Genomic DNA, 15,021 nt, shown 5'->3' on the forward strand with positions numbered 1-15,021 from the left:
CAAGTTCGGTTTCAAGCACGTCATAACGTTCACGCGTTGTCGCGTCTAACTTTTTCTAGACCTCTGCAATGTTTGGTTTATGTTTTCATACGTTGTCATAATCAGAAATAAACGAAGAGTTTATAAAAACGATCCGACATCTTCTCAGATTTTGTAATTGTTATATCAAAAAAGAATTCGAAACACAATTCGAAGTAATGGCAGCACAAAGTCACACAGTGAGAAACTTCTTGTGTGGCGACCCAATCCATCGTGTTCGCCAAGTCACCATGGAAACCACTCGACCAGCAGCGTGCGCAGAAATTTCCGTTTCTGATTAGACGATGACGTCAGTCAGATGCATCACTGAAGCGAACCATGACGGACGAAGAGAGCGACGATCCCGGATGTATCTTTTGCATCGCGTGTTTTCGTCGCTTCTCCCCGCGTTTGTAGTCGACGTCGAGCTTCCTCTTCAGCAACCTCGATTTCATTTCTTCCTCCTTGCGTCTTAGTTTCTCCTGGAATGGAAAAACTTATAAAAATTTTAACACCAGTTTTGTTTTGCCACCCCACCCCAAGTAGTTTTCGAAACTTTAAGGGCCATACAGCACATATTTATGACGTCATAATGAGCTAAAATCTGGGGTATCGTGTTTTTACCCAAAATCCCACGACATAAACGTCGAAATCAAATCGAAAGTAGTGAAAATATGAACTCTCTATCAAGGCATGCAAACTGCGTTGAGACGATGCCTCGAATCCAACATCGATAACCTTAACGAGTATATTTTCAACGTTTCGTCAGTCAGCACGACTGACTTCCCCAGGGGGCTAGAAAATACGTAAAAACCTTAAAGTCACCCGGCTGAATGACGATGTAGACCTCTGCTATGTTTGTCATATATTGTTTTTTCGTTGTGATAGTCAGAAATAAAAACAAACTGAACTGATGTAGTAGAAATTATTTTCTTAACGTCTCGTGGTAGCCTGGCTTGTAGTCACAAGAAATCTTATCCTATGACGTATATTAAAAACCACGTCTCACTCGCTTCCGCTCCTCTTTCATTTGTTTCTTCTTTATCGCAGCCTCCTTCTTTTTCCTCTCAGCCTGAGCTTTTAAGGCAATCTCCTTCTCCAGTCTCTCCACCTCGGCTTGTTGCGCATCGGCCTGCGGTGGTGGACAATCGACAAATTGTTAGGGGCTCGCGAGCAATTGTGACAGCATCATGTCAATCGATGTTGATGGTAGCAAAAGAGCATGACAATAAAAGGTCTCTAGTTCGATGCCAACCAGAAGCAAATTTTCGTTTGTGTAAAACACTTAGTTAATTTTATTTTTGTTTGTCGGAATGTGAAAGAAACGATGGGGTAGAAATAAAATACAGCGACAAAGGGAAAAAGTGGCAAATCCGTGATAGTTTAACACTTTGATTTCATGTAAAATTTTCTCTGTTGACCTCACCACGTGTCCGACCCAAATGCAACATCCTGTGTATCAACAGGAATGTGGGAAGACGAAAACCTTACCAGGAATAAGATTTGTGGTGATTCGTGTTCGTGTGGCTGCAATGACGAATTTTCATTGCCATAGCACATGACCAGGGAACAGTGTTCCGAAAGCTAGTGCAAACCTCTACTACCACAGCTAACTCGCAGCATCAAGTTAAAACAGGTCGTTTATATCTACAATTATTGTAAAGTCTCGTCCTGTTGCTCAACACAACAAACAGTGTACCAGCCTCATTTTTGTAATCAAATATCGATTTCGCTTTTAAAGCATCTTCAGTTTGATATTGTCAATTTTTTATATTTTAATTTTTTATATTTTTTTTGCTCTTGACAATATCAAACTGAAGATGCTTTAAAAGTGAAATCGATATTTGATTACAAAAATGAGGCTGGTACACTGTTTGTTGTGTTGAGCAACAGGACGAGACTAATGATAAGAGACAGTCAACCGCTTCAAGTGGACAGTTTGCTGGGTGGTTCACAAAAAACAGAAAAGTTCTATTAGACAATTGTAAAGTTTACAAATATGTTTAATGTGTAAACAATTTGTGCGAAAAGATTCCCTGCAAGAAATGATCGTCCAAAATACAAAACAAGGTCTTCGATAAGTATATAACTGTTGCAACGAAACCATGCACAGAACATGTGATGTGCCAACATGAAATATTGTTAATATCATCGCTAATCGTCTCGGTGTCATAATGGATGAATACCTGCTTCCTGAATCGGTAGACGCAAGCTTGATTGCCTGTCAGGTCATACCAAATACTTTATATAATAACACTGTATGTTGTTCCTGATTAGCACACAGTAATGAAGAAATGAATTCAAGATAACACTTTTATTAGAACAAGACACTGAAGAAGTCACCTTTGCTGTGACGAAAGCTCATCAATAAATTATACAAGTTCCGAAACGGGCAAATTTGATTTTCTTGTTATGTTTAATCGGTCGGTTGCATCTTAATTTAAGGAACCTTGAGTAAATTTTCATCTTCAATAACAGCGAGGAACCAGAACGGAGATTAAGAGACATCAGTATCTACTGTCGGCTGCATAGCCTAGTGCTGAGAGCCCTGGAACGGCAATCGAAAGAATGCCGGTTCGACACCACTCAAGAGCATGTGGCTGTGTCTTTGGCAAGACACTTAAAGGCATGCCTGAAGGTGGACACGAAGATTGGCTTCCTTGCCTACCCGTCCACTTAACCTAAATCTTAAACCACCAGGTGTAAGCCTGGATACGACAAACAAAGTACCGTATCTACTTCATCACCAACACTGTGCCTTGATGTGACAGCGACGCTTGCAAAGCGCTGAGAGCGGCGCAAATTTGCGATGAAGAAAGCGTCAAGAAAACACAACATTATAACTCACCTTAACTCTGTCAAGTAATTCACTGATTAAACGAATGGATTCAAGTTTCCTCTGCGCCAGGAGAAGCTTTCTCTCTTCCATCGCTATTCTGTGAGCCAATCGCTCAGCCTCTTCCTTTTCCTTCTTTTCTCGTCGTTTTCTTCTTCTTTTTTCTTCCCTTTTCCTTCTTCTCTCATCTTGCTCTTCAAGAAGTTCTCGCTCTTTGCGTCTACACAAAAACAAAAGTTTTATAAGTAAAAATACATCTTCAGTTGATCTTCTTCAACAGAACCAAAGTTTCAAATATTTCTTATGCCTCAACTAAACCGCGCCTTCCTCGTCTGGTAGGTTCGATTCCAGGTCGGATCATACGAAGCAGTTTAAAAACGGTTATGGTGCTTCTTCGAACGTAATGCAGTGGTGATAAGTCGGAAGGCGAATTCACAATGTTGCCATACCGTTAAAATTATCCAACAACACATATTTTGTAAATTTTATTGTATTAATATTACTACAGTATTAGTATGCATATTGCATAGGCGTCGATTTTTTCTTAGAACAGAGGAATTCTGGGTGGGCGAGAGTTTTCAAACAGATTTCATTGAATGTGTATGTTTGCAAATTTGCAATGGTTAGTCTTTCTCACAAAGACTATGCAGCAATTAAGCTTTAATAGGTTTGATGTTTGCTTTCTTGCGCCTTACGATCTTATGAGCGCTGCTAAACTAAACAAACTTCTTTTATGTTTTCCTTTGCGACCTAAAAAGCGCGTGACGCATGACCTGTTATCTTTAAAGTGGCACCTTCGGATTTGCCGCAAAATGTTCGGACAGGTGACTGCTGACTGTTCCGTTGGTCTGCGGCAGATAACTGATTGTTTTCCGAGGCCCACAAACAGCAGCTACAGTAACAAGTACCATCAGGGTTAAGACGCATCCACTGGAATTCGGAAAAAAGCTTCCTTTGCAACACACGACCTTCCCGAGCCTGAAGCTGATCCGGCAACATGCTAACGTCAAATGGAGCAGGTAGAGATCCATGGCTCATGCTGTCTTCTACAACTACCGGTGCATTGCCTGAGACATTGACTTCACAACTGTCCATCCTTGAAGCACTGCTTTCTTCATCAATGTCATCTCTACGTTCATTCGTGCTGGACGTGGCTTCTTCAGCGTTATCATTTCGACGCCTTTTGGAAGCTGGTTTTAGTGTTGGGCGATATATCGAATTTTCGATACGATATCTTTTTAATATCAATATTTATTTCAATTTTGTTCAATATTTTAACTATTACAGCCCTAACTCGTAACTGTAAACCCCTATAAAAACGTTGCCAAGGCCAAACGGCAAAAGTTGAAATTGCTTTGGCAGTTGCTGTGAACGTTTATTACGAAAAAAATTGTACCAAAAATGTAAAACGAGAAGCGAAAAATATACATACTAGAGTAGTCTATCATGACCGCCCTGTTTGATTTGTTGTGGTGTAATAATACCATCATCATCATCATTAAGTTCCTTCCTCTCGTCGAGGGTTGGAGGCAATGAGACGCCAAGTTTCTCTGTTGTGAGGTTTTTCTACTGCAGTTTTGTAATTAAGTCCTGACCAGTCTTCAATATCATTAGTCCAAATTCTTGGTGTTCTGCCCCTATTTCGTTTGCCGTTCATTTTTACTTCTAGTAGATGTCTTTGAATAGAATTATTGCGAATGTGGCCAAAATAATTCAATTTTCTTGATTTAATTGTTTGTAGAATTTCCATGTTGGTTTGTATTCTGGATAGTACATCTTTTCTAATAATACCAAAAGTAGCGATAAAGTGAGCAACGCGATACGCACGCTGTTACGGTAATTCACGTTAAATAACTCACGCGGGAGAAAAGTTAATTTTGGATTGATTCAACGTTCGAGTCAGCACAAATCGATTTAATTTTGCCGGCGGGTTATATTGCGTAACAACAATGCTCAATAAGAAATTTACGTTTGTTTTACATTAATTCGACATCTAGCGACGTTGAATTATCATAAAATAACGTTAATTGCTCAACCAGGTACCGGTAACAAATTAATAGCTCCCTGCGAGAAGATTGCCTCGATTTACGTATCCACTAACATCCACTAACTAATTTCGGCACAATTGGGATACTGCGAGCAACACAAAGTCTGTTTGATAAAGAACTAGCTGTCAGAATCGGAATCATCAATCAGATGCTGTATCGGAAGATGAGGTTGTCGCGTCATCACTGAAATTGGACACATCAAGAGGCTCATCGCTTAGCTATAAATCTACACTGTCTTCGCAATGAAGCGTCCACGTTTTGCTGCTTTCGTGCTTTGGATATCCATCCACACGCCTCTTTCGAAGAGCTCCATCAGGGTGTTAACTAAGGATCAAATCTATGGCTGTGGCATAACGACTGGGAGGAATGTCTAACGCTAACCTTACAAGCGCTCGTGTGGCCTCGGCATTTTTATTGCCGACGCTAAAATGCGCCATTCATGCATCTGCGTCGGCAATCACCTCGGCAATTGCCGGCACTAATTTCGAAGACTGAAAACTCTTTTCTTAATTAAAACAAAAATATCGAAAAGTATCAAAATATCGAGTATTTTTTCAAATATCGTATCGTTTTGTTTTTTTCAATATCGCCGAACACTAGCTGGTTTTAAAAATCCGCGAATAGACGTTTGACTTTGCTTCATGTTTAACTTTTCAATAATGAAATGACAACATCGCGCGGTGCTACAATTTATACTCAGCAACAAGTTTGTGAGGAAAGATTTGTAAAAAGCAATTGTTTTAGTGCGTCTTTAGTTTGTATCGGTTATTTTATTGTAATGTTCATTATGATGTCATATTCATATTCCCTTACGCTGACCCGGAGCTGAAGTTTGATTGCGACGTAACGAAAGTGAGACCATTCAGAGAAAATATCAAACGTGGCTTTCTCTCACCAGGAATTGCCAGCGTGTGGCAGTTGCCGTAGCAACAACAATGCAGTGAGTAGGCCTACCGCATTTTTTTTCAACGTAGTGTTGTTGCGGAATTGCTTTGTTCTGTCGGATACCTAGCGAGAGACATAGCGTAAAACAAGAAGTTGCGCGGCAGTTGGTTGGATAATTCAGCGTTTAATAAAAACGGAAATAACTGTAACGAACACTTCATAAATGTCATGAAAACAGGGTGGGCGAAACATATTTTGCCCACCCTCGTTTCACGGCCGGGTGGGCGCCGCCCACCCGGCCCACCCTATTTCGACGCCTATGTTAGTATGTATCTTAATATTATCTAAAAGCAATCTTTTTGTATCTTTCATTGTATCTCCCAGAAGACACAAGGAGTTACAAAGCTAGGCAGCGAAAAACGGAGAAACGTAATTTTTAAAAACTTTTAATCACACAGTTTGCAACAATCTGCAAAATGAGACAAATCGGCGTCGCCATGGGGTGGATAAAAATATAAAGCAAACATTTTGTTGGAGAAATTTAGAACGTCTACAAAACCTGGTAAAAGCATTCTTAAGATCAGCTGTGAAGAGGCGTCTGCTAAAACGATAACGACAATGTATCAGATAGTGCCCCTACTACGAAATGCATTAATTCTACTCGACCGTATCGACCAGCAGTTGGGAGATGTTGCCTGAATTGCTGTCTCATGTGCAAGAAGACGGTACGTCAAATATATGAGAATATGGTGCGAGACTTTTGTCAATTATGTAGAAAAACTTACTTTTCTTCATCTATTTTTCTTTGAATTTCTTCTTTTTCTTTTCTTTTTTCGTGTTCTCTTTGTTCTTGAAGTTTTTCTATTTTCCTCTTTTCAAGCGCGCGATGCTTAATTGTCTGGGCCGAAAGATGCTTTGTGCGGTCAAAGTCAACCTGGAACAACAACAATTCGCGAAACACAACTCGATAATGGCTCCAGCCTCAAGTAAGAATATAACTCAAGGCTAAATGTTAAAGCTATTAAAAGCAACTCATGGAAAATGCCCCCACACTGATCTAAAATGGTCCAAATCAGTGGCTAAAAGAGAAAAAAAAATTCACGAAAATTGAAGGTGAAACTATGGATAGATCTTTACAAAGTACGAATAATCAATTATCGAGTTACGTCTGCCTGTACAATGACCTAGTCAAGACTCATGACAAACTTCCGAAAGATAGACTCGCACTCTGAAAGGTGATTCTTCACAAAGTTATAAAATATGAAGAGTAATCTTACTTTGATTGTAGCAGCCAACGCTTTCCCGTCCGATTCCTTCATCACCAACTTTCTACCTTTGAGAGCGTCCATGCACTTTGCAAAACCAATGTATTCCTTGTATTGGACGAATATTTCAAAATTCAAGCGGGCTCCGAATGAAAACGTCTGGAAGTTTCCACCACTGGTTGCCTGGAAACAAAACACCTCGTGATATTCACTGCGCAAATATGCAAAACCAAATCCTTGCAAGGTCTCCACAAGATTCATGGCGTTGAGCAACCTATTACAAGATATAGCTTCAAAATATGTGCATATTTATTCAGAACTAGTATACAGTATTGATATAAATTAGTACAGGATAAATAGACATTGTCTGGTTCAAGAAATCACGTCTTTACCAAAACTGTACAATATAAATAATGTAATAAAACAATAAATACGTGCTATCAATACTACAAAAGTGCTCAATGCCAAGTAAAAAGCCAGGCAGAGCAAATTACATCAAATATAGTTATTACTTTCTACATCCTTAAAACCTAAACCCTTTAAACCCCTAAACCCTTAAACCCCTAAAGGGTTTAGAGAGTAAACTGCATTATTTAAATCAATAAAAACTATATTTGATTTAAATAATGCAATAAATGTTTATCGTATTGTTTTTTAAATAATGTTATTTAATCCAGTTAAGTAGTTGACTGTTATCTGTCTATGCTGTGGCAGAATTACGTCTCCCCCAAAGCTTTTTATCGCAACATTCTGAAATTGTCAGTTTCAATTACACTGGATATATTATATATGTTTAAGTTATTGAAGACAGTCGCTGCAAGGAAAGACTTCGCCACTCCCACCATGAGGACAAAACCGAATTTGCATAATGATAGTGTTTCAAGTTAACTTAATAAACATAAAGTGCCAATATATTAAAAGGATGAGCAAAATCTCACCTGAATGTCCGAGCGATACGGGTCTAACATTGGGATGTCTATGTTTCGTATTTCCCCATAAGATAAAAAAGCCAACCTCACCGAATCCTCGCTGACCGTTTGCTTCTTCTGAAGAAAAGTTATTTGTTTAATCGATTATTTAAAAGCAACCAAGCTAATATCCACGATACTGAGCGCCGGGTTTGTTGTTTTATTTGTTTCTCTTTCCACCAGAAGCCTTAGATTGAACCAAAGATGCAGAATGGGAACGGCCCCAAGATTACCAAGATGCAAACAGTGGCTGGAGAGTTGGTGACTCGGCTTCACTGTGAGCAATAGGAAACATGACCAGAATCGTTGAGCATGAAGAAAAATTACTTCTCACATTGGTTTCATACACAAAACCTTTACAGAACCCAAACAGGTGCTATGATGACGATAATGACATTTAAAGTTGAATGCATTATCGGTGGGTTGCGCGGGTCTGCTACTATTCGGCTAGTCCGATTCGGCTAGTTCCCTATTCGGCTACAGTCTTTTTCTGCCGTGATAAAGTAACATCGACTGAGAGTCTAACGAAGGAAGTAACCAAAGGAATTCCAGGTCATATGTAACGCCGAAACCCAGGTTTATTCTAAACTGCCACTTAGGTTTTAACTTCATCTTTTATGTCAAACGTTATTTGGCAACTGTCTTTTTTTCGTTGACACGTTTTCGCTGAGACTTCATCTCATTAACCCCTATTGTTAATCATGAAAACTGTTGTTTTGATGTGAAACACTTATTTTGAACAACCCAGACAACAAAATTCGTCATTTTTACATTGATTCAATGTCTGCAGACGTTGAATCAATGTAAAAATGACAGATTTTGCCGTCTGGGAAGGCACTCAAAGGTAAACACTGGATAAAATGCAAGAATGCAAAAGAAACGATATTGTGGAATAAAATACAAAATTCTCTAAATAAACAGAAGAATCGGAAATACATCTCTCTGTTATCATTTTTAATGTAAAAATTCCTTTTGTGGTCCCTTTGTCTGGAACAAATCCAAACTGTGCTGTGGAAATTTCCGATTTCAGTTATGGTCTCAATCTCATCGTCATGATTCGGAGTAAGATCTTTGTTACATGATTCACAAGGCTAATTGTTCTGTGGAGTGAGCATTCTGTTGCTCCGGTTTTCTTTGGTAAAGTTATGAATATGGAACGTACCATATCACTGGGGATGTTTCCGGTGTCATAAATATGATTTAAGATCTCAGTGGTTAGGTCTAAACCCCACTCATCTAAAGCTTCGATAATTTCAACTATAAAAGAAAGGATATTGTCTAAATAAACAGAAGGCATCGTTGGATTTAGAACTTTGTAATAGTTGAGGATTCTAATATATTATTCTAAGTTTGCATACAGACGGTGACGTAGGATACATGCCGATTTTATGTGAGCAAACATTTCAATTTAATTGTTCACACATTTTGCGCTAAATTTCATTTCAATTTATTTTTCTTTGTCGGAATGCAAAAGAAACGATATATATTGTGGAATAAAATACAAAATATAATTCAAAACTGCAGACGAATAGAGAACTAGCCGAATTGGACTAGCCGAATCGGACTGTAGCCGAATAGGGAACTAGCCGAATCGGACTAGCCGAATTGGACTAGCCGAATAGAACTAGCCAAAACAGGCCATTCCGGGGTTGCGCAAACTGATTTTGATTATGTGTATAGTCAGGCAGTTAGCTAAATCTTCCACTTAAGAAATCTGCTGCTTATGCATCCAACCCATAACATTCGGAACCTCGTCAAACAATGTTCCATAATCAATAAGAACCTTGAAAACTTTAAAGAATTGAGCTAAGAAATAAGCAGATTTCAAATATCAAAATAAAATTATAAATTCAGAATTAACCAAACTAGATGCCAGAGATAATTCAGTCAAAAAAACATTTTAGATAGGACTTGAATATCACATGCCATACATTATTTTCTGAACTGTTGCATATCAGCAAAACATTTAAGGTGAAAATAAAGTATGCAAAAGAGTTTGATGATCTCAAAACCTGTGCTGCACTAACCCGGTCTGTAAAAAACTTGCAAGGGACGTTAGTGAGGTGGACAGTGTCCGGTCTCTCTCCAGGCTGCAATTCATCGAATTCTTGAGAATCTCTAAAGAATGCATCCCAGTCATGACGAGTGGGGAACGACACTTTACTCTCCCCGCATGTAATCTGTTCAAATGAAAGAAACAACTTCTCAGTAAGACAAAGGTAACAGAGACTGCAACCACTATTCAGAACATTTGCAGCACTAGTCATTGCACATGACTAGGGAACTGTGTTTCAACAGCTAGTGCAAACCTCTCCTACCACAGCAAACTCGCAGCATCAGGCTAAAACAGGTCGTTTAAACCTACATTTGTAAAATAACGATAATGCTGCTAAAAGTGAGACAATCTATTATACTTGCACCAAGTCCTATCAGTTCGCACCAAGTCCTATCCTATCGCACTAGAAGAATAGCTAGATACATCAAAATAAAATGTTCAAACACCATCAGAACTGCTCCATTTGTGGCAACAACATTTCTCACCTTCAATAAAACTGGAAACCCTGACAACTTAATGTGTTTTCCATCCAGCAAAGATAAAAATGTTGCAACAAAAGATTTATTCTCCACCTCACCTTCAAACCTAAAGTAGTTCATCATCATGAAAGATAAAACTTGTTGTAAATTTATCAACACGCAATAAGTTGAAAATCGGTAAACCTGGTATCGAATCTAAACACTGGTTTAATTTGTTAACAATTACAACTATATATATATATAATCAACCAAAATTTCTTTCGGAATTGCTCCACATTCATTTTAATGTGCAATTAGCAGAAAATATAATACATTACTTTTATTAGCTGGGTCTGTTACTATTCGGTGAATCTGATTCGGTGAGTTCCTAACCTCTAACCCCTAACCCTAAAACGGCAATGATAATTAGGCTACGGTACCTGATAATTAAAAAAAAAATTGAAAAAATCCCCCGTTAAGGGATCGGACTCACCGAATCGGACTCACCGAATCGGACTCACCGAAACGGGCCATTCCGTTATTAGCTACACCATAGAAACACTGAAAAAACCATACGGTTATCCAAGTCAAGGTGTTCCCACATGTTCCCATTTTACTGTGTGCAATTAATACAGAAAAAGTACAATAAGCATGGAAAAACAACTAATTCATCCAGCCAATAGTCAGTCTCAACTTTATGTGACAGCCAACCTACAGTATACCAGATACGTCAAACATTTCTACTTCAAGACTTACCTAACAAATTCCATCGTGCTCTTGCTAACCTTTAACATGGTGAATTGATATGGAGTGCACATCGCTTTAATTTTTTCCATTACTTCCCAGTTAGATATTGTTTGTCCAGCAACCTACAAATTTTTGTAAAAAATGCAACCTTGTCTTTTTGCAATGCTAAAGGTCAGCTTCCATCACATTTGCACCATTTGTAATGGCCACCAAGAAAGATTGTATGTCATTCTACTGTATATAATATATAATCTTAACATTAAAGAGATCAATCAAGAACATAAGATGGCATGGACTTCTCTAAGCTATGAGAAGCATGTCACATAACTTTGAAAAAAAAAAAAAGTAAGAAATAAACAACCCGTCAGAGCAGCAACATTATGAATGATGGATATACAAAGCAAAATCGCCAAGCATTGCCACACACAGGACAAAACAGCTAATGATCTTAACAGGCAAGCTTTAACACTTTGTAAACATTTTTGTTTGGATTATATAGTTCAGGCGCTTTCATGAATTACGCCAAATAATTTACGGTACCGTAATTAAAAATGAGAAATCCTGTTTATTAACAATGAATTAACATCAAGTAAAATCTAGTTCCATAATAGTTAGTTACAAGAAGGATGTACAATTTTTACATTATTTATAGCAAACCATTATGATAAAATTTACAAAGTATAAAAATGCGATATCTTATTATAAACTACTTGTCTCTATCATGCAGTCCTCGAAATTAGCGGCGGCACTCGGCAATTGCCGTGGTAAATGCCGCCGTAAACGTCATAATGGCCATTCTGCTACGGCAATAAAAATGCCGTCGCAAAATGAGCACTTAATTAGAACAAAACTTGTTCAAAATTTCTTCCTGTGTTATTTACTCGCAGCGGGAGTTTAATCAGCAGAAACATCGCACCAAGACCTCACCTCGGACTATTTTACTTGCTGTGAACACTCACGCAGTCTTCGAAAATATTATATTTTATAGCATATTTTTACTTGGCTAGAACTTTGCCGAGGCCAAACGGCAAAAGTTGAAATTGCGTCGGCAATTGCTCTGAACGTTTATTACGAAACAATTGTACCAAAACATGTGAAACGAGAAGGGAAAAGTATACTAGAGTAGTCTATCACGACCGCATCGTTTGATTTGTTGTGATGTAATAATACTTAAAGTAGAGATAAAGCGAGCAACGCAATACGCACGCTGTTACGTTAATTCACGTAAAATAGCTCAGGGGAAAAGTAAGTTAATTTTGGGTTGATTCAACGTTCGAGTCAGCACAAATCAATTTACAATTTTCCCGGCGGGTTATATTGCGCACCCTGACAGCAAAACCATCATTTCTACATCGATTCAACGTCTACAGACGCAAAATCAATGCAAAAATAACAATTTACGTTTGTTTTTCGACATCTAGCGACGTTGAACCATCATAAAATAACGTTAATTGCTCACACAGGTACCGGTAACAAATTAATAGCTCCCTGCGAGAAGATTGGCTCGATTTATGTTTATCCTAACATAATTTCGGCACAATTGGGATACTGCGTGCGAGCGACACAAAGTCTGTTGGATAAAGAACTAGTCGGATATCATATATAAATCGGAATCATCAGATGCTGTATCGGAGGATGAGGTTGTCGCATCGTCACTGGAATACTTGAAGACGCAAAACTGCCCGTTCGTGAACGCGCAATGCCATATGATCGGAAGCATTATTTTACTGCCGAAGAACCATTTATCCAATTTTGTTCTACTTTTTTAACTTGACCCCTTAGCTTTTCTAATTCCGATTTGTTTCCGTCATAAAATTCTTTATAAATTTTGTAAAATACCACACTAACTTTTTCCTTCTGTTCCCTCTGTTTGATAACCTATAGCAGGTAAATTCTACTTTTTAACTGTATCCTTCACCATGATTTATATTCGCAACGACACCGGTAAACAATAAGCATTCGATGTAACAATAACTTTTTCGTAACAATTAAGCCAGTGTTTACAAGGTTGCAAACTTTTTACAGTTCACAAGAGCATTGTCAGCGCGTAAAATAGCTTGCGTGATGCTCTCCGCTACCGCCGTATGAAACACGAAGAATAAACGCATAAAATTTCGTTTGTTTAAACTTTAAAGCATACGGCAATTGCCGCCGCAATCCAAGGTTTGCTGATTTGGCGACGGCAATGTTTTTTTCCGTCGTAGATGGATGGAATGGCCCGTTTCGGTGAGTCCGATTCGGTTAGTCCGATTCGATGAGTCCGATCCCTTAACGGGGGATTTTTTCCATTTTTTTTTTAAATTATCGGGTACCGTAGCCTAATTATCATTGCCGTTTTAGGGTTAGGGGTTAGGAGTTAAGGTTAGGGGTTAGACGTTAGGAACTCACCGAATCAGACTCACTGAATCGGACTCACCGAATCGGACTCACCGAATAGTAGCAGACCCTAGATGGAAGCTAATTTCGAGAGCTGATCATGCAAATCGATTTTTCATAACAGAGATTTCTATACCATTACATTACAATCTTACCTTTAACTTTGGAAGAGCAACGCTGATGTTAATTTTGGCAAAAGGTTTTAAATAAAGGTTGAGTTGTGAACAGAGTGGCACAACATCTGTGAGATCACTGATCAACGACGTGTTCATCTTTACAATTTTGTCCACACAGATGAACTTAACAAAGTTGAATTACTTAGTCAAGGCTGGTCTAGTTATGAATTCTGAAACACCATACGTAGGAAATGTTAGCAGACCACATTGAAGACGTTAGAACTGCTCCATTGAATTCTGAAACACCATACGTAGGAAATGTTAGCAGACCACATTGAAGAACATTGATTGAAAGAAATGATTAAGTTTGTAATGTCACTTAGCCTTTTGTAATTATGACTACATATTTATAATATGAAGTATCTAAGCTTACACTAACACAATGATAGCAGTGTGCAAAGCATCTTCCAGACTCTCAAATTTGTAATTTGAGCTTTTAGAGTTGAGGGTGTATTCCTTTAGAGAAGGAGAATTGTTCACCAACTCCAGTAATTCTAATGGGTAGAGTTGCTTAGTTTACTAAGTTGAATCTGAAAAAAAAATCTTTATTGATGCCTATTTATTTTATTTGCATGTATGATTTGATGAGCACTTAATAGGCTAAGTAACATAGTATATATGTAATTATATAGGTAGTTATTATAAAGGCTGTGGCTATTCTTACAACATATTGTAAAAATAGCCTCAGAGGCTATTCTTACAAGCACCACTCAAGCATTACGTTTGACATCAATATGCGCTCATGCGTGATCTGGAGCTGGTATACAAGTCGCCAACCTGGTTAAAAAGGCGATGACGTCACAGAGGAAGAATCCACCAAAAAATGGTGTAAAAGTGGGGTGAAATCAGTCAACTATGACAAAAAAAAGCATGCAGGTGTCCGCCTTTACTTAGAAAAGAGTTAAACTTGACCAAGTTTAACTATTTATCCGAAGAATACTTCTAAAGATACCAGCATTTAATCAAGAACATATCTCTGTCGTTTCTGCTTCGATTTTTACAATTGAACCATTGCTGGAAAGCACAAGCTATCGTTTATCCAAATGAAGGTCAGCCAGACTCTAAAAGTTAAAAATATTTCCTAGGTAAAGAGTTAAACTTGACCGACTTTAACCATTTATCCCAAAAATACTTTTAAAGATACCAGCATTTAATAAACGCTAATCTAAAGAACATATCTCTGTCTAT

General features: G+C 38.2%; 1 protein-coding gene across 2 annotated transcripts; it reads right to left on the reverse strand.

Moving 5' to 3' along the window:
- Positions 1-128: 128 nt before the first annotated feature.
- Positions 129-14,003, reverse strand: LOC145764852 (A-kinase anchor protein 17A-like). 2 transcript variants are annotated; one of them, XM_082576537.1, is made up of 10 exons: positions 13,813-14,003; positions 11,291-11,403; positions 10,562-10,661; positions 10,048-10,200; positions 7,991-8,095; positions 7,065-7,235; positions 6,573-6,721; positions 2,867-3,074; positions 1,028-1,150; positions 129-500 (listed from the first exon to the last, which is right to left on the reverse strand). In XM_082576537.1, exons 1-10 carry the CDS (start codon positions 13,927-13,929, stop codon positions 330-332), a joined length of 1,410 nt encoding a protein of 469 aa, XP_082432663.1. In that variant the 5' UTR covers positions 13,930-14,003; the 3' UTR covers positions 129-329. The 2 variants fall into 2 exon arrangements, with proteins under 2 accessions (XP_082432663.1, XP_082432662.1); XM_082576536.1 differs by having other exon boundaries at positions 7,991-8,098.
- Positions 14,004-15,021: the final 1,018 nt, after the last annotated feature.

The sequence above is a fragment of the Aplidium turbinatum genome, chromosome 2 (assembly GCF_918807975.1).
Source record: "Aplidium turbinatum chromosome 2, kaAplTurb1.1, whole genome shotgun sequence".
Classification (NCBI taxonomy): Eukaryota; Metazoa; Chordata; class Ascidiacea; order Aplousobranchia; family Polyclinidae; genus Aplidium; species Aplidium turbinatum.